Source organism: Pan paniscus, chromosome 19 (assembly GCF_029289425.2).
Source record: "Pan paniscus chromosome 19, NHGRI_mPanPan1-v2.0_pri, whole genome shotgun sequence".
NCBI lineage: Eukaryota > Metazoa > Chordata > Mammalia > Primates > Hominidae > Pan > Pan paniscus.
Window position 1 is genome coordinate 82211149 of NC_073268.2, and position 24769 is coordinate 82235917.

The 24769-nt window shown below is 39.5% G+C and overlaps 1 protein-coding gene and 1 pseudogene across 25 annotated transcripts in view; one reads left to right on the forward strand and one right to left on the reverse strand.

The window, feature by feature from the left end:
* CEP112 (centrosomal protein 112) overlaps nucleotides 1-16640 on the reverse strand; it is a 554108-nt gene extending 537468 nt beyond the window's left edge. For 15 of the 25 annotated variants that reach the window (XM_063599331.1, XM_063599328.1, XM_063599327.1 and 12 more), the window contains exons 1-3: nucleotides 16359-16640; nucleotides 7540-7653; nucleotides 1170-1360 (exon numbers count right to left, since the gene is read on the reverse strand). In XM_063599331.1, the coding sequence (XP_063455401.1) occupies nucleotides 1170-1360; nucleotides 7540-7645 (297 nt within the window). In that variant the 5' untranslated portion in view covers nucleotides 7646-7653; nucleotides 16359-16640. Of the gene's footprint in view, nucleotides 1-1169; nucleotides 1361-7539; nucleotides 7654-16020 lie in introns of all 25 variants that reach the window. The other 10 variants (XM_063599330.1, XM_063599335.1, XM_063599329.1 and 7 more) reach the window with 3 other exon arrangements.
* A 5429-nt stretch (nucleotides 16641-22069) lies between these two features.
* LOC100991451 (26S proteasome non-ATPase regulatory subunit 7-like) lies at nucleotides 22070-23687 on the forward strand (annotated as a pseudogene).
* Nucleotides 23688-24769: the final 1082 nt, after the last annotated feature.

Sequence of the window (24769 nt, forward strand, 5' to 3'; positions counted from 1 at the left end):
GAGTGAAAAACCTGGGATTTAGTTCTGGCCACACTGCTAACTAGCTGGGGAACCCAAGAGAGTTCTCTGAACTTTCACATTATTATTATTTGTTAAATAAAGCCCTTCCCTTTGATTCTATGAAATTAAGTGTGAATGGGAAAACATGATACAATGTACTCATATCTTCACATCTAGATGTGCTTCATAAAATGTTCTACCTTTACACGTTTCTAAAGAAAACTCTGCATTGACTGCACACCTCTGCAACAATTCTCCCAATCCTACAGACAGAATCCTCAAGGCACTGTTCTTTAGGGAGGATGACACAAGACCCTCCACTCCATATGGGACATGCACAGAAATTTCTTTTTAAATGACATAGTCATTAAAACTTTTGGCATTGTGCCATGGAAAACAGGAATTATTCTCTAATGTTCAGCGTGCCACTTGACTAAATTGTGCTTTAAGTAAACTGATAAAACATAAAAGTTTTAAAATACATCACACAAGAATTCTGCAGTTCATTAAAAAAATACATATATATCCTAACAGCAACTACCAAAGCTACCAATACCTAGTACTCCAGATTTCTTAAGTACAGGCACTCAAATACCACACAAACCAAGGTATATTTTATGGTTACAAGGACCAGGGCAGTGACAATTTATCCACCAAGCATAATAATAACTGCCTTTGCAATAAAGCTGATTTTGACAATGAAATTAATTTAAGTACAGAAAATGACTTTCAAACTCCAATTTATTACTGTCATTTTATTAGAGTAAAAAGGAACTTTTACAAATCATGCACTCCAACCTCTCATGAACGTTTAAATAATATATATGAAAGAGTTTAAAAACTAGAATTTACTGAATTACGTAAAAATTACCATTATAATCCAGTGAAAATTAGCAAAAAGTAAAGCTCAATATAAAAAATTTCATTTTCAGTTTTTAGAAGTACTGTTGAATACTGAGGCATAACTAAATCAATAAGGATACTCCCCTTATAAGCAATACATGTATTTTATTAAAGGTGGAAAAAAATTGAATCAGGAAGAAAAAAACAATTTTAATATATTATCTAGCACATACAACCTAATAGTATTACCATTCCCCAAAGGGATGATAACTTGACGCTTTTTTTTAAATGAAACTAATATATACCTTTTGTTCATTGATACCTACCATGTATGAAGGTAGAATTTTTAGTGTCCCGGGTTCAGGTCGGTGTGTAAAAGGGCCTTCAAGCGCACCTCGTTTAAGCATATGCAATAACAATTTTGCATACAGGTTCCGATTCTTCCTCCCCATTATTCCTGCACCTGTTCCTGAAGGTTCGCACAGCTTTCTAATCCAAAGAGCACACCTCTGCCGTTCTATAAATACAGAAGAACTATTAGAAATTTTATTTTTTATAAAATGAAACATTCAATTACAAAGACCTATAATAGCACCTGCTTTAGTCTAAAAGAAGGACCAACAAACCTTTTCTGTTAAAGGCCAGAGAGTATATACTTTAGGCTTCACAGGCCATATGATCTCTGGCACAACTACTCTGCCACTGTAGCATGAAAGCACTCAGAGACCATAAGTAAACAAATGGCATGACTATGTTCCAATAAAACCTGGCAAAAAAAGACTGTGGGCAGGAGTTGGCCCATGGGCCATTGTCTGCTAACTCCTGGTCTACAATTTCACTTTATTAGGTAATTGGTAAATGAGAAAGACAAATGCAAAGAAATATTTTCTCAAAAATAAAATCTCTAGATTATCATTAAATAACTTTAATTTTTAATTATTGTGAGTACACAGTAGATATATATATTTAGGCAGTACATGAGATATTTTGATACAGGCATGTAATGTATAATAGTCACATCAGGATAAATCGGGTATCTATCCATCACTTCAAGCATTTATCCTTTGTGTTACAAACAATCCAATTATACTCTTAGTTATTTTTAAATATGCCATTAAATTATTAGTGACTGTAGTCACTCTGTTGTGCTGTCAAATACTAGGTCGCATTCACTCTATGTTTTTGTACCCATTAACCATCCCCGCTTCCTCCCCACCCATCCTTCCCACCCTCTGGAAACCATCCTTCTCTCTATCTCCATGAGTTCAATTGTCTTAATTTTTAGCTCCCACAGATTAGTGAGAATATGTGAAGACTGTCTTTCTGTGCCCAGCTTATTTCACTTAACATAATGTCCCCCAGTTCCAGCCATGTTGTTGCAAATGACAGGGTCTCATTATCTTTTATGGCTGAATAGTACTCCATTGTGTACATATATCACATTTTCTTTATCCATTTGTCTGTTGATGGACACTTAGGTTGCTTCCAAATCTTGGCTATTGTGAACAGTGCTGCCACAAACATGGGAGTGCAGATATCTCTTGGATACACTGATTTCCTTTCTTTTGGGTATATAACTAGCAGTGGGATTGCTGGATCACATGGTAGCTCTATTTTCTAGTTTTTCTGAGGAACCTCAAACTCTTCTCCATAGTCACTCCACTAATTTGCATTAACACCAAAAGTGTAGGAGAGTTCCCTTTTCTCCACATCCTTGCCAGTGTTTGTTATTGCCTGTCTTTGGATAAAAGCCATTTTAACTGGGATGAAATAATATCTCACTGTAGTTTTTATCTGCGTTGCTCTGATGATCAGTGATGTTGAACATCTTGTCACATGCCTGTTTACCATTTGTATGTCTTCTATTGAGAAATGTCTATTTAGATCTTTTGCCCATTTTTAAATCAGATTATTTGATTTTTTTGTATAGAGTTGTTTGAGCTCCTTATATATTCTGGTTATTCCCTTGTCAGATGAATAGTTTGAAAAGATTTTCTCTCATTCTCTGGATTGTCTCTTCACTTTGTTGATTGTTTCCTTTGCAGAAGCTTTTTAACATGATGAGATCCCATTTGTCCATTGTCGCTTTGGTTGCCTGTGCTTTTGGAATATTACTCAAGAAATCTTTGCCCAGACCACTACCCTGGAGATTTTCCCCAATGTTTTCTTTTAGTAGTTTCCTTGTTTGAGGTCTTAGATTTCAGTCTTTAATCCATTTTTATTTTTGTATATGGTGGGAGACAAGGGTCTAGTTTCATTCTTCTGTATACGGATATTGAAAACTTGATATCCATATACAGAAGAATGCCTTTAAAAATGTTTGCATTTTTGCTGTGGAAATTATGTAATCACAGAACAAACTAATGAAATATCAGGATTAATTTGTACAAGAAAATACAAACGTGAAACTGATAAACTTAAGTAAATGGCACCATTTATTGAAGAGACTGTCCTTTCCCCAGTGTAAGTCCTTCACACCTTTGTCAAAAATGAAATTCCTGTAAATGTACGGATTTGTATCTGAGTTTTTAATTCTGCTCCATAGGTCCATGTGATTGTTTTTACGCCAGTACCATGATGGTTTGGTTACAATTGCTCTGTAGTATAATTTGAAGTCAGGTAATGTAATTCCTCCAGTTTTATTATTTTTGCTCAGGATAACTTTGGCTATTCTGGGTCTTTTGTGGTTCCACATAAATTTTAAGGTTGTTTTTTTCTATTTCTGTGAAGAATGTCATTGGTATTTTGATAGGGATTGCACTAAATCTGCAGATTGGTTTGGGTAGTATGGACATTTTAACAATATTGATTATTCCAATCCATGAACATAGGGTATCTTTCTATTTTTTTGTGTCTTCTTCAATTTCTTTCATTAATGTTTTATAGTTTTCATTATAGAGATCTTTCACTTCTTTGGTTAATTCCTAGGTATTTTATTTTATTTGTAGCAATTGGAAATGAGATTACTTTCTTGATTTCTTTTTCAGATTGTTTGCTGTTGGCATATAGACATGTTACTGATTTTTGTATGTTGATGTTGTACCCTGCATCTTTACTGAATTTGTTTATCTGTTTTAATAGGTTTTTGGGGGAGTCTTTAGGTATTTCCAATATAAGATCATAGCATCTTTAAACAAGCATAATTTGACTTCTTCCTTTCCAATTTCGATGCCCTTTATTTCTTTCTCTTGCCTGACTGCTCTAGCTAGGACTTCCAATACTATGCTGAATAACAGTGGTGAAAGTGGGCGACCTTGTTGTATTCCAGATCTTAAAGGAAAGGCTTTCAGTTTTTCCCCATCCAGTACAATACTAGCTATGGGTCTGTCATATATGAATTTTATTATGTTGAGGACTGTTACTTTGATACCCAGTTTTTTTTAGGGTTTTTATCATAAAGGGATGTTGAATTTTATCAAATGCTTTTCCAGCATTAATTGAAATGATCATACAGTTTTTGTCCACCATTGTGTTGTTATGATTTATCACATGGATTGATTTGCATCTGTTGAACCATCCTTGCATCCCTGGAATAAATCCTAGTTGGTCATGATGAATGATCTTTTTAATATATTGTTGAATTCTGTTTGCAAGTATTTTGCTGAGGATTTTTGCATTAATGTTCATCAGGGATACTGGCCTGTAGTTTTCTTTCTTTGATGTATCTTTGTCTGGTTTTGGTATCAGGGTAATACTGGCCTCGCAGAATGACTTTGAAAATATTCCTCCCTCCTCTATTTTTTTGAATAGTTTGAGTAAGATTGGTATTAGTTATTCTTTAAATGTTTAGTAAAATTCATCAGTGAAGCCATCAGGTCCAGGGCTTTCCTTTGCTGGGAGACTTTTTATAAATAAAATTCTGTGATAAAATTTTGTTATAATTTTGCATCTCTAAAATAATTTTAGATATATTGAAAAATCTTTCTATAATTTTAATTATGTAAACCTTGAAAGAGATAAAATGCAATCTCTGATTTATCTAAGCATTTTCAACTTACTCTAAAATTAAATCTTGAATGTTTTATTTATGAAATCCAATAATACCCAGGGATTTGTAGCTGATTGATTGAGGGTTTTAACATCTTTAAAAATAATTGAGCACTACTGACATGTCATTTTGTGAAATAATTATTCTTTTCAAAATCTACCTAAAAATCACACCACAGTTTAATCTACATATAATGGTCTATATTATCTTGCCATGACACAGGATTGTTTTAGGTCTCATGAAAACTATTCTGGTATTAATTTTTTATCAGTCTAAGTCAATTTGAGGATTATATATCTAATGCAAATCATAAATCTGCTCTAATCTTTTAGTTTACAAAGGTCATATTCATTTATTGTTTTACCTACAAAAATCACTAAGACCGGATTTACTATGGTGCAAACATCATTTCAGGTTGGAATCTTATGCCTTTAAACTTTTTTATATTTTTTGATATGAAAATTATATAATCATAAAATAAACTTCATGAAATATTGGGAACACTTTGAACAAGAAGAAAATACAAAAGTGAAACTGATAAACTTAAGTAAATAGTTTTTCAATCTACATACTTTCCACATCCCATAGCAAACTGAAATCTATATAATATTCTAATGTCCAGAATTTAGTACAATTTGGTTAATGAAAGCATTCCTCTATGTAAAATAATGGGAAAACCCATTATCACAAGTTGAATTTAGCAATAAGATGTAATTTATTATGAATTTCTAGTTCTTGTTTAAGATGTGAGTTTCAGATTGCTTATTATAAACTAATTAAATAAAAGAATGCCATAGATGTACCAATACTGACAATGTGTCAAGGAATCAAAGATTATAATTAATGAATTCTATGTACCTAACTTTTTTTTTTCTTTTGAGATGGAGTCTCGCTCTGTCACCCAGGCTGGAGTGCAGTGGCGCGATCTTGGCTCACTGCAAGCTCTGCCTCCCGAGTTCACGCCATTCCCCTGCCTCAGCCTCCCAAGTAGCTGGGACTGCAGGTGCCCACCAACACGCCCATCTAATTTTGTGTGTGTGTGTGTATTTTTAGTAGAGTCGGGCTTTCACCATGTTAGCCAGGATGGTCTTGATCTCCTGACTTCGTGATCCACCCGCCTCAGCCTCCCAAAGTACTCAGATTACAGGCATGAGCCACTGCGCTCGGCCCCTAAAATCTTTTTTTAAAGAAGATAAAATATGGGGATGGTTCGATTTGAAATACATTTACAATGAGAAATTTTAATACAAATGTTTCCTAATCAGCAAATCTAAGACAAAAAGAAAAAAAGTAGTGAATATCAGAAGAGGATGCAATATAAAAATATCATTAGATATCATTCAAATAATCATGAACAAGTCATGGGACATGAAATAGTCATTTGAAAAATAGCAGAGGAAGAAAGAAGAGGTTAAAGCCTGACAAGGTCAAGAGCAGAAGGCAGAGGAGGAGGTCTTCAAGGGAAGACCATGGCAACTTACCCAGGACTAGGAAAGGTTGAAGGCCCTAGAACAATAAGTGAACACGGAATGCATACTTTATATATCATACTCCCTTCTCCTAATACAGCTCCCTGGAATAAATGCAACAGTCTCCACTTATCCATGGTTTCGCTTTCCTCTGTTTCAGTTACCTACACTCGAATGCAGTCCAAAAATAGGTGAGTACAATACAATAAGATATTTTGAAAGAAAGAGGGAAATTACTTTCACACAATTTTTGTTACATTATATTGTTATAATTGTTCTATTTTATTATTAGCTATTACTGTTAATCTCATACTGTACCTAACTGATAAACTAAATTAAATCATCAGTGTGTATGTATAGGAAAAGACAGAGCGTATATAGGTTTTAGTACTATCAGCTGTTTCAGGCAGCCTCTGGGGGTCTTGGAATGTATTCCTCAAGATTAACGGGGATTGCTATATTTAATACTGAGTCAGTTCCTCACTGAATATAGAGTCTACTCAGACACCTTAGGGAAACAGGCAACTTAGAAAAAGTAAAAGCCATAGTTTCTTGGTCCCACTCCAAACCTACCACTCAAAAGCTACCAAGTCATATTTACCTTTACAGACAATCTTACACCTACTATGCCTTAGAGAATCTTCCCAGTCCCCAAAATTCTCTCCAATTGCTCTCTAGTGTCTTAAGTTACATGAAAATTCTCTAACTTGAGAAAAAGACTTTCATTCCATAATTAGAAATAACAGGCCAGGAATTGGAGACAAGATAGCAACAAAACTTTATTCACACTGGATTTTGTTCTGCCAACAAATAAGCATAAAAAACCAATAGATTATTTTCTGCTTTGATAGACAGGGCCGGAGAAGAGGAGAACACTAGGCTCCTCCTGTCTCTGGCCCTTTCCATAGAAAGGAGAAAAATTTGCAAGAAAAATTTCCATAGAGAAAAGAAAAAGATGCAAGGAAAAAGGTTGTAGCTAACTTTAGAGATCCATGTGCTATAAGCTCATGACATGTGAGACGAGGCATCACAATAAGATCTTTCCACAGTTTGGCAGGACATTATCACTGAATGTCTACCTACCCTTGAACAACTCAGTGTAAACAGTCCTATGTCAATGGCAAAAATTGTTACTAGAGAAATTCAGTTTTTCTTCCATGTTGATAGTTCATTGGTTTGACTAAATAATATAAAGAAAAAAATTAATCTTAAGAATCTAATCTTCAAACATAATCTTACCTGTCCTATGAGGTAATTTTAAAACAAAGGGCTTCATATCAACCACAAAGTGATCAAATTCTGCATCCAGCTTCTCCCATTTTTCTTCTTCACTTCCCACTTCCATAATCCAATCTGTAAAAGATTTTAAATCAAAATATTAAGGATTTGTATGCTGAAAACTACAAAACTCTGATGAGAAAGATAAAAAAAACTCTTAAGTGTTAGATATCAGTTCTCCCCAAATTGACCTGTAGATTTAATGCAACTCCCATCAAAACCCAGCCGTATTATTTGTAGAAATAAGCTTAATTCTAAAATTTACATGAAAAAGTAAAGGAACTAAAGAGCCCAAACAATTTTGAGAAAGTACAAAGTTGGAGAACTCACATTACCAGATTTTAAGATGTACTCCAAAGCCACAGTAGTCAAGACAATTGGTATTGGTGAAAGGATAGACAGATCAGTGGAAAAGATTAGAGAGTCCAGAAACTAGACCAAAACAAACATAAACAACTGATTTTCAACAAAGGTGTGATCCATGAAGAAATGACAGTTATTACAACAAATGATGTCATAACAATTGGATATCCATATACAAAAAAAAAAAAAACGAACTTCAACCTAAACTTCATCCTGTATATAAAAATTAATTCAATATGAATCACAGACCTAAGTGTAAAAATGTAAAACTATACAACTCTTACAAGAAAGCATGGGAGGAAATCTTTGCAAACTTGAGTAAGGCTAAGATTTCTTATATACAACATTAAAAGCACTATCCACAAAAGGAAAAACTGACCAGGCATGATAGCTCATGCCTGTAATCCCAGAACTTTGGGAGTCCCAGGCAGGAGGAATGCTTGAGCTCAGGAGTTAAAGACCACCCTGGGCAATTTGGTGAGACCCCATCTCTACAAAACAAAAAAAAATTAAAAATTAGCCAGGTGTAGTGGCACGTACCTGTAGTCCCAGCTACTTGGGATGCTGAGGTGGGAGGATTGTTTGAAAGTGTGAGAGGTCAAGGCTACAGTGGGCCATGATCGCACCACTAAACTCTAGCCTTGGTGACAGAGCAAGACCCTATCTCAAAAATAAAAAAGAAAGCTGATATATTGAACTTCACAAAAAAAAATTGTCCTGCAAAGGACGTTGTTAAGGAATTGAGAAGATAAGCCACAGACCAGAACAAAATATTTGCAAATCATACATCTCATACGAGACTTGTATCGAGAATACATAAGGACTCTCAAAATTCAACAATCAGAAAACAAACTACCCCAATAATCAGCAAAAAAAATTAGTCCCTTTACCAAAGAAGAAATACAGATGGCAAGTAAGCACATGACAAGATGCTCAATATCATTACAGAAATGCAAATTAAAACTATACTGAGATACCACTAACATTAAAAATGCAAACAATACCAAGTGCTGGTGAGGATGGACAACAACAGAAACTCTCATGCATTGCTGGTAGAAATACAAAATAGTACAGGCACTCTGGAAAACAGTTTGGCAGTTTCTTACAAAAATAAACATACACTCAGCCTATGACCCAGAAATCCCACTCCCAAGTATTTAGCTAAGTGAAAAGAAAAATCTATATACGCAAAAAAATCCAAATGTGATTTTTTTTAAATAACCACCAAACAACTGAAAACAGCCCAAATGTCCCTCAACTGGTGACTAGATAAACTGTGGCATATCCACACAATAACATAGTACTCAGCAACAGAAAGGAATGAACTGCTGATACACACAAAACATGGAAACTTCAAATCCTTATGCTAAGTGAAAGAAGCCCTTCTCAAAAGGCTGCATACTGTCTAATTCCATTTGTGTGACATTCTAGAAAAGGCAAATAATATAGGCATAAGGAACAGATCAGCAACTCATGGGGTTAGCAGTGGGGGCAGAGTCTCAACACAAAGGGATGGCACAAAGAAACGATTTGGCATGTTGGAATTTTTCTGTACACTGTCTATGTAGGAAGTTATAAGAACCTACAGTGTGTAAGAACTGATAGAACTATATGCCAAAAAAAGTGCATTTGCTGTATATAAGTTTAAAAAAAATTTTTTTGAGACGGAGTCTTGCTCTGTTCTCCAGGCTATGGAGTGCAATGGCACAATCTTGGCTCACTGCAACCTCCGCCTCCTGGGTTCAAGTGATTCTCCTGCCTCAGACTCCTGAGTAGCTGGGATTACAGGCACACACCACCATGCCCAGCTAATTTTTCTATTTTTAGTAGAGATGGGGTTTCACCATGTTGGTCAGGCTGGTCTCGAACTCCTGACCTCGTGATCCATCCACCTCAGCCTCCCAAAGTGCTGGCATTACAGGCATGAGCCACTGCGCCCCGCCAAATTTAAACTTTTTAATCCTTTTTTAAAACTGTAAAGTATTGGTCAACATACTTCCTTCTAATTAACAAGAAAAACACTGAATACAAAGGGGGTGAATCCCAAAAATCAAAAGTGTAGGTTTTGACAAAATTTGTTAAGTTAAAAATACATACACACACTACATGTTCCTTTAAACTGTGAAATGTCCTGATAGGGATGGGCGCTACCTTTACATTATGAATAGTGCCAATTTGTCATTTATTCCATTTACAAATTCTATATTTGGTGAAAAGCTTTGTTCTGCCTCATAAGCTATCTTGCTTCACAAACTGCCCTCTATCTGCTAAACCAGCTTCTAATATTTACCACATTATCAAATGGTTTCCATCATTTCATCATCAACAACCTCTTCATAGAAAGTTCTCTCTACCCTGTCTCTGTAAGTAAATCGTAGCTTTTACTTGCTGACTTTACTTTCCTCAGTCATTAGAGGTAAGCCAAGGTCTCTCATAATCTCTCTCATTCTCTCTCTCTCTCTCCCCACCCGCTCTCTCATGCATCCTCTGTAGTGTTTCACTTTCTCCACTCAACCATGCAATGGAAGGAAAACACTTACCAAGATCCATCCTGCCACTTCCCAACTACTGCTCTTCCTCCCTCAGCCCCAAAATCTCTCATGAGGCTCAACACCCCAACCATCTGACTACCATGTACTCCCCTTTCTCATCTCTGTCATCTTGCAAAGAAACCCGTCTGAAACTAGCCTCTTGTCCTCTTTTTTCTTTTCTTTTCGTTTATTTCTTTCTTTTTTTGAGACAGAATCTCACTCTGTAACCCAGGCTGGAGTGTAGTGGCACGATCTCGGCTCACTGCAACCTCCACCTCCCGGGTTCAAGGGATTCTCCTGCCTCAGCCTCCCGAGTAGCTGGGACTACAGGCGCCCGCCACCACGCCCAGATAATTTTTTGTATTTTTAGTAGAGACGGGGTTTCACCGTGTTAGCCAGGCTGGTCTTGATCTCCTGACCTCGTGATCCGCCTGCCTCGGCCTCCCAAAGTGCTGGGATTACAGGCATGAGCCACCATGCCCGGCCGCCTCTTGTCCTCTTAAATGCTCTCTTCTTATTCCACTAGATCTTTCCTTTCTACTTGGCAAGGCTGCAATCCCTTGATGCCCTCCTTCATGCTCTACAGGGTTGCTGGGAAAAAATGGCACTGCCTTATAGTCAGATGGCTTCCAACATTACCTGAACCCTCAGGAGTCTTGCTATTTCCTACTCCACAAAGCAACTTTAAAACTTTTCCCAAATATCCTACAGCCCCTTGAATAACTCCAGCTTCTCCTAACTCTCAATTTAAAAATCATAAATCTTGCTTCATGGAAAAAATAAGTCAGGTGGTACCACCCCAAGATGTTATTCCTCCCACCTCTCAACTTACCTCTCAGAGAAAACACTCTTCCACCTCTGCTCCTGTATCAGACGCAATAACTCTCCCTCTACCTGTCCTCTATCAATTGCCTATTTGCTATGTAAAATTTTCCATCTCCACTCACTCCTTCCCCTCTGATGGCAGCTGAGAAATATCTCAAAATCTGCCTGCTTCTCTATTCTCACTGCCACGATCTCAGATAGAGGCCTGCCCACCACTTAACTTGAACTACTGTGGCAGCCTCATCATCTGTCTCCCTACTGTCAGTTTTCTCTACTTGAGTCCATTTTCCTCACCTGTTCCAGAATGAGTTTCCTAATGACAAAGCTGTCTATCACTTCCTGTTTAAAAATCTCCCCTCATTCTAGCATTCCATTCGCCAAATCCACTTACTTTCTCCACTTCATCAACTTCTATCCAGATCTCACCCCCTGTATATTACCTCTTCTATCTCCACCATGGTAGCAAAAATCTTTCAAAGTTCACCAGTGATCCACTAATTGCCAAATCCAAAGGGCTGTCTTCAGTTTGCATCCTATTTGACATCTCCACAGCATCTTCCACTTCTGACAACTCCCTGCTGCTAAGAAACTCTTCTTTGATTTCAGTGGTTCCATTCACTGCTGGCTCCCCTACTGCCTCAGATCATTCCTTCTCGGTCTCTCAATGGCTCTGGCTTCTCCAGTCAATATGGACTCTCCAGTGCTCCTTCCTTAGTCTCCTTTTGATCTGACTTTTCACACTCGCTTAGTGATTGTATTCAGTACCATCACTTCAAGTATTCGTTTCATGACATTCACCCTTAAATTTTATTTCAAACTCCAGCCTCTCTTTGCAACTCCAGACTCATTTACAATAGCTCCTGGACCTATTCACTAATGTCCTATTTATTATCTAGATTTATATGTCCAAGAAAAAAATCCTTGATGTTTTTCTCCATAAATCTATGTTGTACTCTGCTTGATGACATCATCATCTACTTCATCTCCCAAGCTAGAAGTTTCAATGTTCCCATCCTCTGAACCCCCATAAACCAATACATCAATAAATGCTGAGAAATATCTCAAAATCTGCCTGCTTCCCTATTCTCACTGCCACGATCTCAGATAGAGGCCTGCCTACCACTTATTTTAACTACTGCAGCAGCCTCATCATCTGTCTCCCTACTGTCAGTTTTCTCTACTTGAGTCCATTTTCCTCACCTGCTCCAGAATGAGTTTCCTAATGATAAAGCTAAGCCTATCGCTTCCTGTTTAAAAATCTCTCGTGACTGCCTAAAACAGAATACTATCCAAACCCAAAGTTAGGCATACAAGTACCTTTGCATTTAGGCCTGTCTCTCACACCACACACACAAACAAACACACACACACACACACACACACACACACTTTGCCTAACTACACCAACCCACAAATGCCCACTTCCCTCTTGCCACAATGAACTCCTCACCATGGTCAAACCCCTCCCCCCCGAGCCCTTATCTAATCCCACCCCCTTTTCATAGGCTATTCCCTCCACCTGGAGTCAGGTAAATGCAGCTCAAATGTCACCTGAGTGAAGCTGCCCCCCCCCGCCCCTTGCCCTAGACTGGCTGTTGCTCTGTTCTCAGTGTAAACTGTTCACATCTGGATACAGCATTTATCATGCTGTTTTTTTTTTTACACATCTGTGTATTATTATGTATACATCTTCCATTATCTGTGAGAAGCTCCTAGAAGGCAGGGACCATGATTTACACATCTTAGTAAGTACCTAGCTTATTACCTGGTACTCATCATTTTTTGTTTGTTTGGTTGGTTTTGTTTTACATGTATACAATATATTCCATCAGTTATGCACGTGGTAACATCCAGTGCTGGATGTGAGATCATAATGTTGAAAAGCAACAATTCAAATAGATGAACAAACCAATGGAAAATCATAAACCCAGAGTTTTAAAGCACAGCTCTGGCCTAGATGTACTCCAGGGCTTAAAGACTATATACTGCCCATGTACTCAAACATTTGCCTGAGAACATCTATAGCTAAAGCAAAATAAAAAAGATTCCTCCTAATCACTGATTCTCAATAAATGTTTGACATGGGCAGGAAATGTTAGTGTTTAACATTAGAGGAAACTAAAATTCAACCATTAAATGACTAACTCAAAATCATGAAATCAAGCACAAAGCTCAGATTAAAATTCTGAAATCTCTAGCCCTCAGATCCATTATATTGGCCATTTACATATAAGTGAGCAATATCTCCAACTAATTAAAAAGTATTTTGAAGGCCGGCCGCGTTGGCTCACGACGCCTGTAATCCCAGCACATTGGGAAGCTGAGGCAGGTGGATAACTTGAGGTCAGGAGTTCAAGACCAGCCTGGCCAACATGGTGAAACCCCATCTCTACTAAAAATACCAAAACAATTAGCTGGGCAAAGTGGCACATGCCTGTATTCCCAGCTACTAGGGAGGCTGAGGCAGGAGAATCGCTTGAACCTGGGAGGCGGAGTTTGCAGTGAGTTGAGATGGTGCCACTGCACTCAACCTGTGTGACACAGCAAAACTCTGTCTCAAAAAAAAAAAAAAAAAAGAAAAAGTATTTTGAAAAGTAGAAAGGCAATTGGAATTGCTATATTGACATGCAATATTGAAGTATACATTTAAAAAAAAACAAAATAAAGAATCAAAGTAACATTTGGTAAAAACTAAAAATCTGCTTCTTCTTATCCCTTAATTTTTCTCCAAAAAAATAAAGAAATGGAAAAAGAAACAAAAAAACTAACATTTCAAACCTTCAAGGAATTATTGCTATACAAATTACATCTTATTGGCCAGGTGTGGTGGCTCACACCTGTAATCCAAACACTTCGGGAGGCCAAGGTGAGTGGATCATTTGAGCCCAGGAGTTCAAGACCAGCCTGGGCAACATAGTGAGACCCTGTCTCTACAAAAAAATACAAAAATTAGCCAAGCATGGTAGCATGCATCTGTAGTCCCAGCTACTCGGGAGACTGAGGTGGGAGGATCACTTGAGCCCAAGAGGTCAAGGCTGCAATGAGCCAAGATCACGCCACTGCACTCCAGCCTGAGCAATAAAGTGAGACCCTGTCTCAAAAAACCTGAAAATGGAACAGGTGCAATGGCTCACACCTGTAATCCCAGCACTTTGGGAGGCCGAGGCGGGAGGGTCACCTGAGGTCAGGAGTTCGAGACAAGCCTGGCCAATTAAAAACACAAAAATTAGCCGGGCATGGTGGCAGGCACCTGTAATCCCAGCTACTCAGGAAGCTGAGGCAGGAGAATCGCTTGAACCTGGGAGGCAGAGGTTGCAGTGAGCTGAAATCATGCCACTGCACTCCAGCCTGGGTGACAAGAGCAAAGCTCCGTCTCAAAAAAAAAAAAAAATTGAAAATGAAAAATAAATAATTTAAAAACAAATTACATCATATTCACAATTGTATCTAAGTTCCAACTTATCAAAAGTTTCATACCATTTATCAGAATTGAAAATTTAAATTACTGGAATTGAAAAATAAGTAAAGCTACATCTTTGGCTTAGGCTTAGAGTAATTATAGTGTGCCTATCAGTTATATAAATTATTTCAAAGGTAACCCAGGTGACGGACGTTGCAGTGAGCGTGAGCTGAGATTGCACCACTGCACTCCAACCTGGGCCACAGAGCAAGACTGTCTCAAAAAAATAAATAATTCCAAAGGTAAAAAAGAAGTAAATTGGGTGACTCTTGCTTATAGCTACAATCTATATTTGGATCGTGTCTTTTATTAAACTCACCCATGCTGCCTTTTTTTAAACTTTTTGGACAGCTACAAAATGGGCTTACCTACCCTACAGTCAGCAAACATAACCAAACCACAAGTATTAAAATGTCTGGGAAAAAAAGGAGTCACAACTGCCAAGCAAAGAATACACTTCATTCATATCACACTCCTTGCCAAACAAAACAAACGTTCTTGGAAGTTGTGTAAAACCCATTTTGTTCAATCAAATCATATTTTAAATATATTGTGGGTCATTAAAGAAAACTGGAAACGTCGACAAATTAAAAAGGATTAGAGGTGCACGTTTTCTCTGGCTTACACGTGTGGATGTTTTGACAGGAGCCTTCCCTGACTCTACCCGTAGCTCAGTGTGTGCTTTAGAAACAAATCTCAGTTTATTCTCTGGCCCGGCCCTACCATTTCCGCACCATTTCCATGGTCATTTCACAGAGGAAGAAGGAAGCTGAGGCTTAAGTGAGGTGAAGTCACTGACCTAGGTTCTTAGGGGACAGTGACAGCTGGGCCTGAACACTGCACAAATTATTAATACCATGCATTCCACTAAGCTGCAGCCTGACCACTGTGGAGAGGCTCATGGAATTTAATGTGCCTTTTCTATCTTATTTTGACTCATCTTAAAATATTAAAGACAAATAAAAATAGCCGTGCAATGATCAGAAAAGCTGTTCACATTTACTTATGTCGTTCTCTTGAACACTTAAAAATAATTAACTCAGAAACACAGGGTAGCATCCTACATGCGGCGGTGCTGGGCTAGGGCCTCTCCAAGCGGCCTATGACTTTCTGCAAACCAACCAGCGCCCTGGTTCTGTCCCCGCAAATCCAGCTGATTGTTCTGAGACTCTTTTCTGGGACGGAATTGAAAACTCCAGCGGTGCCGTTCCTGGCAGTCCCTTCCTCGGCCCGCCGAGGCCCAGGCCCAGGCCGCGCTCCTACCTTGTCCAGGACACAGATTTCCTCTCCCAGTCGCAAACCCTTGGGTCAGACTCCTGGACCACGTCAGACCGATCAAACCGGCTGATCAAACTTTACTTAGAACTTTCCCAAGTCGTCCCGGCCTGGATCGCGCTCTGCCTGCCGGGGACACCACAGCGGGCAGCGCCGGGACCCCAGGGGCGCGCGCCCCTCAGGCCCGGAGAACGGGCCCAGGGCCTGAGGGCGACGCCCCTTCCCGAACGGGCCCGCAAGGGCGGGGCGGCAGCCACCGGCGCAAAATTCCACTCAAGAACCTGGTGGGAGGGGCGGGGGAAGGAAATTCGGAAAAAAACGAGAACCTGGCACCACCACACGCAAGCTTTCCGCTCGGCCGCTGCCGCCAACGCCGCCGCCACCGCCGCCCCTGCCAAACGGTTTCAAATCCTTGCCGGCCGCTGGGTCGCCGCCGCCCAGCAGCCCGGGGGCGGGGACTTTCGCGCTCGCATTTCCCCGCCCCCTACTCCACCCCTCTAGCCTGCGGTGCGGTTGCCATGGCGACGTTCCCGGCGGCGGCGACCACCGGCGCCCCAGGCTGGGGGCGGAGACTTCCGCGCGGGCATTTCTCCACCCACAGGTGGCGGCGTGCGCGCGGCCCCGTTGCCATGGCGACGCTCCTGCTGGCCCAGCAGCCGCCAGACTCGCACCCCAGCTTGTGGGCCCCTTGGCGGGTCCCCAGTCGAAGCTTCCGGGATAACCCGACCACAGTTTGAATGCTGCTGCCCTCCCGCATCCCGCGCAGAGTCGCTTATGATCACCTTAGGGGCCGTGGCGAAAAAATAAGGGCACAGAAAATGGGGCGGCTGGAGGATGTTCACAGAAGGGGTGATCCGTTATGTTGGCAGACATCAGAGTTGAATGAGTCTCAAGTGAAAATTTCCTCACTCTCTGATAAATCAAAACCCAAGTCAAATTCTTCAAAAGGTTCTTTTTAAAACCTATCCCACTGGAAGTAAACACCAACAGCTCTTCCTTGTCTCAAAGACAAATCATGCTAAGGAAAATAAAGGGTACAGAATGCTTTTAAGAATGTTTAGTTTTCAAAAGCATACTTGAACATGTTTATAACTAGGGAATGATCTATAATCCAGATAATTAGTACTGAGAATCAAGGATGCAAAATCAAGCATGCAATTGCAGGAATTTAACCAGTCAGTTAATACATTCAAGATAGATAAACTGGCCGGGCGCGGTGGCTCACGTCTGTAATCCCAGTACTTTGGGAGGCCAAGGCGGGCGGATCAGGAGGTCAGGAGATCGAGACCATCCGGGCTAACACGGTGAAACCCTGTCTCTCCTAAAAATACAAAAAATTAGCCAGGCGTGGTGGCGCACGGCTGTAATCCCAGTTACTCGGGAGGCTGAGGCAGGAGAATTGCTTGAACCCGGGAAGCAAAGGTTGCAGTGAGCCGAGATTGCGCTACTGCACTGTAGCCTGGGCGACAGAGCGAGACTCAAAAAAAAAAAAAAAAAAAAAAGATAAACTACCCTACTCCAGCCTCAGGAGGAGGAGGACATTGGTCAAAGGAAACAAAATTTAAGTTAGATTGGAGGAATAAGTCTAAGCGATCTATTATACAACGTGGTGACCATAGTAAATGACAATGTATTGTGTTCTTGAAAATTGCTAAAAGAGTACATCTTAAGTGTTCTCATCACAGAATTAATAAGTATGTGAAACAACGCTTATGTTAATTAGCTTGACTTAGTCATTTCACAATGTTGTGCATAACAAATATATGCAATTTTTAGAATCATAAACTGCATTGCTGAAAGAATATGAAATGAATTTGACAAATGGTGTCTAAATAAACATGAAAAGAAAAATAGAAGATAAATAAATAGAAGATAAATCAAAGAAAAAAATGTAACAAGCTCAAGCTCATCTCAGAGGAAATAACTATAGCAGAAGAATATAACTGAAAATGAAAAATGTCTTTAAATATTTCCTCTACTTAGGTGAAAATAAGATGAGTAGATCTCCCTTCCCGCTTTTAAGAACAAGCTGATTGTCACTTTTTTCATTTATATATATCATTTTCATTTATATATTTTTCATTCATATATACACACACATGCAAATAAAAATATTAAGATATGCATATAGAGTTTTATTATTTATGTTATGTGTATATAACATGAAAGGGATACCAGCTTGAGCCTGAGCTGTGTTCACCTTGGAACTCAAGCCTACATGTCATGTTTAGATGACTGGTAGGCAAGTTTCACTTGGAAACTCCTTACCTGAGAACCAAGGAACCGCCTAGAAATTAAGTCATCCTGGCTGAGCATGGTGGCTCATGCATGTAATCCCAGCACTTCGGGAGGCTGAGGCAGGTGGATCATGAGGTCAGGAGTTCAAGACCAGCCTGGCCAATATGGTGAAACCCCATCTCTACTAAAAATACAAAAAGCAGGTGCAGTGGTGGACGCCTGTGATCCCAGCTACTAAGGAGGCTGAGGCAGGAGAACCGCTTGAACCCAGGAGGTGGAGGTTGCAGTGAGCCAAGATCACGCCACTGCACTCTAGCCTGGGTAACAGAGTGAGACTCTATCTCGAAAAAAAAAAGAAAAAGTAAGTCATCCTAAAGAGATCTGGTTCAATGGCAATATGCAAAATTGAAGGGGAAAGTGATGATGCATGAAGCAAAGTGTTGGTCATGAGTTGCCCTTCATGTAGCATCTTCCTCTTTGTATAAGAGAGTGATTCCTAATCTTACAGTGTAAAGAACTTCCTTTGAGAATTTTCTTTTTTCTTTTTTTAGAGGCAGAGCCTGGCTCTGTCACCTAGGCTGGAGTGCAGTGGCATGATCATAGCTCACTACAGCCTCCAACTCCTGAGCTCAAGCAATCCTCCCACCTCAGCCTCCCAAGTAGCTCAGTCAGAGACAGAGCACTATGATAGGGTAGTTCCATCATATACAGAGCACCCATGTGACTCACCCTGGGGACCTCTACAAATATTTGGGAAGAAATTGCTGAACTCAGAGCCTATTCAGGAACCTCAAGGATGAAGCCAGGTAAATATTCTCTTGTCGGCCAGGCGTGGTGGCTCATGCCTGTAATCCCAGCACTTTGGGAGGCCGAGGCAGGCGGATCATGAGGTCAGGAGATCGAGACCCTCCTGGCTAACACGGTGAAACCCCATCTCTACTAAAAATACAAAAAAGAAAATTAGCAGGCGTGGTGGTGGGCACCTGTAGTCCCAGCTACTTGGGAGGCTGAGGCAGGAGAATGGCGTGAACCTGGGAGGCAGAGCTTGCAGTGAGTCAAGATCGTGCCACTGCACTCCAGCCTGGGCAACATAGCGAGACTCTGTCTCAAAAAAAAAAAAAAAAAATATATATATATATATATATATTCTCTTGTCACTGTTGTAGTGTAGCTCCAGGCTTATGTGGCCTAAAAAATGCAGTGTCTTATAAATGTTTTATGGCCAAACACCTATGGTAATCAATGAATTTTCCTTCTATGTCTAGTTACTGCATAAAGATAATAATCTTCCAACTCAATGTACATTTATTGAACATCAGGTATATGCAGGCATATTAAGGGAATGTTTCCTCCACTGGAAATGCTATGACACTTTGTTCTTCACCTTAGCTTAAATATCAGTACCTCAGAGAGGCCTTCACTGATTCTCAAACCAGCCCTTATTTCCTTTCAAATCCCCTGGTTCTCTTTTCTTCATTGCATTTATCAAAATTTGTCATCAAATATTAATTAGTGTAATCTATTTATTTATTTATTTATTTATTTGAGACGGAGTCTCGTTCTGTCGTCCAGACTGGAGTGCAGTGGTGTGATCTCAGCTCACTGCAACTTCCGCCTCCCGGGTTCAAACAATTCTACTGCTTCAGCCTTCAGAGTAGCTGGGATTACAGGCGCGTGCCACCACGCCCCGCTAATTTTTTATATTTTTGGTAGAGATGGGGTTTCACCATGTTGGCCGGGCTGATCTTGAACTCCTGACCTCAAGTGATCCACCCACCTCTGCCTCCTAAAGTGCTGGGATTACAGGTGTGAGCCACTGCACCCAACCCAGGTGTAATCTTTTAAAAATGCCTATAGTTTCCAAAAGAATGAAGACGATACCTGTTAGGTTCACCATTGCACAGACAGCACCTTGCAGGGTAACTACCATATAGAAACAATCCATAAATGTTCACTGAATCACCAAATGAATGCACATTAATTTTCGTGCTTTTCTCTGCACAAGTGGTAGAATATGACCACCCTATGCATAAAGCTTCCAGTCTAGAAACCCGGAAGACTAACTTTTCTGAATATAAATCTCTTGCTATGGAGAGTGAAAGTGAGTGATCTAATTTGAATCAGGTAAGCACAATTAGTCCAATGAGATATGGCCAGGAGATAGGGCATCCTATTGTATAAACATGACTTTCTTAGCTCATCTTTGCACTTTGGGGAGAGGGTTTGGGGTTATTTTCTCAGAGGACTGAACTGATGGGTAAACCCAAATGGTTCTAACTACAACAAAGATTCTGGACTTATGACAAAAAAGATAAGTCTCCACCCTCCAAAAATTTATGAGATAGTAGGAGGTAATAAGACAAATACCAAATAACCACATTTCAACTCAGATTATGTCACCTGGCTTAAAAGGTATATAAATAATGCAGCTGGGCGCGATGGCTCACGCCTATAATCCCAGCACTTTGGGAGGCCGAGGTGGGCGGATCACAAGCTCAGGAGTTCGAGACCAGCCTGACCAACATGGTGAAACCCCCATCTCTACTAAAAATACAAAAATTAGCCAGGCTTGATGGTGGGCACCTGTAATCCCAGCTACTCAGGAAGCTGAGGCAGAATTGCTTGAACCCAGGAGGCAGACATTGTAGTGGGCCAAGATCGCGCCACCGCACTGCAGCCTGGGTGACAGAGTGAGACTCTGTCTCAAAAAAAAAAAAGATACAAATCACGTTTTGGGATAGAGAGGAAATAAAGAAAACACCGTGCTGTGCTTATAAAGTCAGCATAGGAAAATATATACAGAACCTTGTTTTATCTTTGATAAAAAGAGAGTGACATTGAAACACTATTTCTATTGAAAATATTGTTTCCTAACAGCTACAAATGACTTAAATGAAAGTAGGTTTGTTTCAAAAACAAATGACATCTTATCTCAATTTTTAAAAATCAAATGGTGACATTGTTGATAATGGTAGTACAAAGAGGACCCTAAAAAAATTTGTTTTTATTTTCTGTGTGGGAAGATAATTGTGCTATACTTCCCATGTTGAAAGGGATCTGCTTATTTTCAAAATATAAACTTAAGAATTAGTCTAGATGACATTGAACAATGTGAATTCAATTATTCTCTACAGAAAAAAATCAATAGGAAAATGTGAGCTTTTATTAATTAGAAAGATAATAATTATTCGTCTGTAATTTGAACTAATCTGCATCTTGAAGGATTAAATCTGATGATCTGTATACATATGTATGTGTGTATATATATATATATATTTTTTTTTTTTTTTTTTGAGACAGAGTTTTGTTCTTGTTGCCCAGGCTGGAGTGCAATGGCGTGCTTACTGCAAACTCCACCTCCCAGCTTCAAGCGATTCTCCTACCTCAGCCTCCCCAGTAGCTGGAATTACAGGCATGTGCCACCACACCCGACTAATTTTTTGTATTTTTAGTAGAGACAGGGTTTCTCCATGTTGGTCGGGCTGGTCTCGAACTCCCAACCTCAGGTGATCCGCCTGCCTTGGCCTCCCAAAGTGCTGGGATTACAGGCATGAGCTACCACACCCGGCCAATCTGTATAATTTAAACTCTTGCTCCATAAAATTAAAGTAACTATAGTGGGAGACCTAGAGATTACCTTTGTTTGTTTAAGCCACTGTTATTTGAGTTTTTTGTTTTGCAAAGTCAAATGTAAACGTGAGGGAAGAAGAGCCTGGGCCTGATGGAGCCCCAGGGAAATCACTACCGCTGCCGGTGTTTGCAGGTCGCAGGGAGCCAGGCCTGGGCGAGGTGTGTCTCGATGCCAGAGCTGGCAGTACAGAAGGTGGTGGGCCACCCCCGGTGCTGCTCAGTGTGGTGGATCATTTCAACCGAATTGGCAAGGTTGGAATCCAGAAATGCGTTGTTGGTGTGTTTTGGGGGTCATGGCAAAAGAAAGTACTTGATGTATTGAACAGTTTTGCAGTTCCTTTTGATGAAGATGACAAAGACAATTCTATGTGGTTTTTAGACCATGATTATTTGGAAAACATGTATGGAATGTTTAAGAAAGTCAATGCCAGAGAAAGAATAGTTGTCTGGTACCACACAGGCCTGAAAATACACAAGAATGGCATTACCATCAATGAACTCATGAAAAGATACTATCCTAACTCAGTATTGATCATTATTGATGTGAATCCAAAGGACCTAGGGCTGCCCACAGAAGCATACATTTCAGTGGAAGAAATCCAAGATGATGGAACTCCAACCTTGAAAACATTTGAACATGTGACCAGTGAAATTGGAGCAGAGTAAGCTGAGGAAGTTGGAGTTGAACACTTGCTACGAGACATCAAAGACACAACACAACGGTAGGCACTCTGTCCCAGCGGATCACAAACCGGGTCCATGGTTTGAAGGGACTGAACTCCAAGCTTCTGGATATCAGGAGCTACCTGGAAAAAGTAGCCACAGGCAAGCTGCGCATCAACCACCAGATCATCTACGAGCTGCAGGATGTCTTCAACCTGCTGCCAGATGTTAGCCTGCAGGAGCCTGTTAAAGCCTTTTACCTGAGGACCAATGACCAGATGGTGGTAGTGTACTTGGCCTCACTGATCCATTCTGTGGGCCTCACTGATCCATTCGGTGGTCGCCCTGCACAACCTCATCAACAACAAGATTGCCAACCAGGATGGAGACAAGAAAGAAGGGCAGGAGAAAAAAGAGAGCAAAAAGATAGAAAAGCTGACAAGGGGAAAGATAAAGATAAGGAAAAGAGTGATGTAAAGAAAGAGCAGAAAAAGTAAAACATGTATTAAATAGCTTTTTTATGCCTGTAATCCCAACATTTTGGGAGGCCAGGGCGAGTGGATCACCCAAGGTCGGGAGCTCGAGACCAGCCTGACCAACATGGAGAAACCCCGTCTCTACTAAAAATACAAAATTCGCTGGGCATGGTGGCACATGCCTGTAATCCAGCTACCCAGGAGGCTGAGGCAGGAGAATCGCTTGAACCTGGGAGGCATAGGTTGAAGTGAGCCAAGATCACACCATTGCACTCCAGCCTGGGCAACAAGAGCGAAACTCCGTCTCAAAAAGATAAATAAATAAAATAAAAAAATAAAAATAAAAAGTTTTCATGGTTTCAAAGTTTCATTTCCCTTATAAGGAAATTGAAAAATACTGGAAAGTTTAAAGGAGAAAAAACTTATGTGCAATCCTGCCATTAAGTAATAACTACTATTAACATTTGTATATATTTACTCAAATTTTTATATCTATGTTATCATTTTTAATATCTACTTATTATATCATCATGTAGATATGACAATTTTCTCAATTACTCTCCTGTGGTTACCAATTCTTGCCCTTATAAATAATGTTGCAATGAATGCCTTTGAATATATACATCTTGGTTGAAATTTTAGCTCTCTCCATAAAAGATATTCTTATGGGCATTATAAAAGCATTAAGGCTTTTGATCAGTACTGCCAAATCACTTACTGGAAGTATTTTTCAAATTGCAACTTCACTCAATGGTCTGTGCAAATGACTGTCTCACATTAATGGTTTTTTAGATCTGTGCTAATTGTATGTAAAAAAAAAAAGCATCTCTTTTTACTTTGCATTTTTCACTATTAGAGAAGTTGAAATATTTAAATATCTCTATTAGTCTTTTATTCTTCTGCAAAGTATCTCTTTTGTCCTTTATCTATTTTTGTGGAATTTTATATATAGTTATATAGATATATTAGACAGATATAAGTATCTTCCATATTTTTAATTTATTGTTTCAAAATTAGCAATATGCATAAGCTAACATTCAAAGCAATCAAATTTCCGTGATTCACCATTTTGCATTATTAAGATACTCCATCATTAGAGTGAAAAATGTAAATGACTTTTAGCTATCTAGATGGAAAACAATTTGTAAATACCAAGAATTATAATTATTATATAAACACATTAGAGACAAATATGAAAACAATCCTGTACCTGGTAAATTCCTTAAACTGAATGGTGAGTAATGCAGAACTTTCTATTCACAGACCACAGAAGTGTAGATTATACCACAAATGAATGCATTATAGGCCAGGCACAGTGGCTCACGCCTGTAATCCTAACACTGTGGGAGGCAGAGGAAGGCAGATTGCTTGAGCCCAGGAGTTTCAGACTAGCCTAAGCAACATAGCGAGACCCTGTCTCTATTTTTTTAATAGAATAAATAAATAAATACAGTATAAAGATTGCAGAAACTAAGAATGACGAGGCATGTTTTCTTTTTTTCACTACTAAGAAAAGAGTCACTGCCTTTAGCACAGTGACTTTGGATTTCTTCCTTATGCTAGAACTAAGCAATATTCACCATTTCATTCCTCCTTCTGCTGCTTATTCTATCTTAGCCTCTTGGGCAATTCATGCTATAGGATATTAACAGAGATAAACTGGCTACTCTTTCTCCCTTCCCTTCAGTGATATACATATTGCCATAGTGCCCTAGCCAGTATCCATAAAA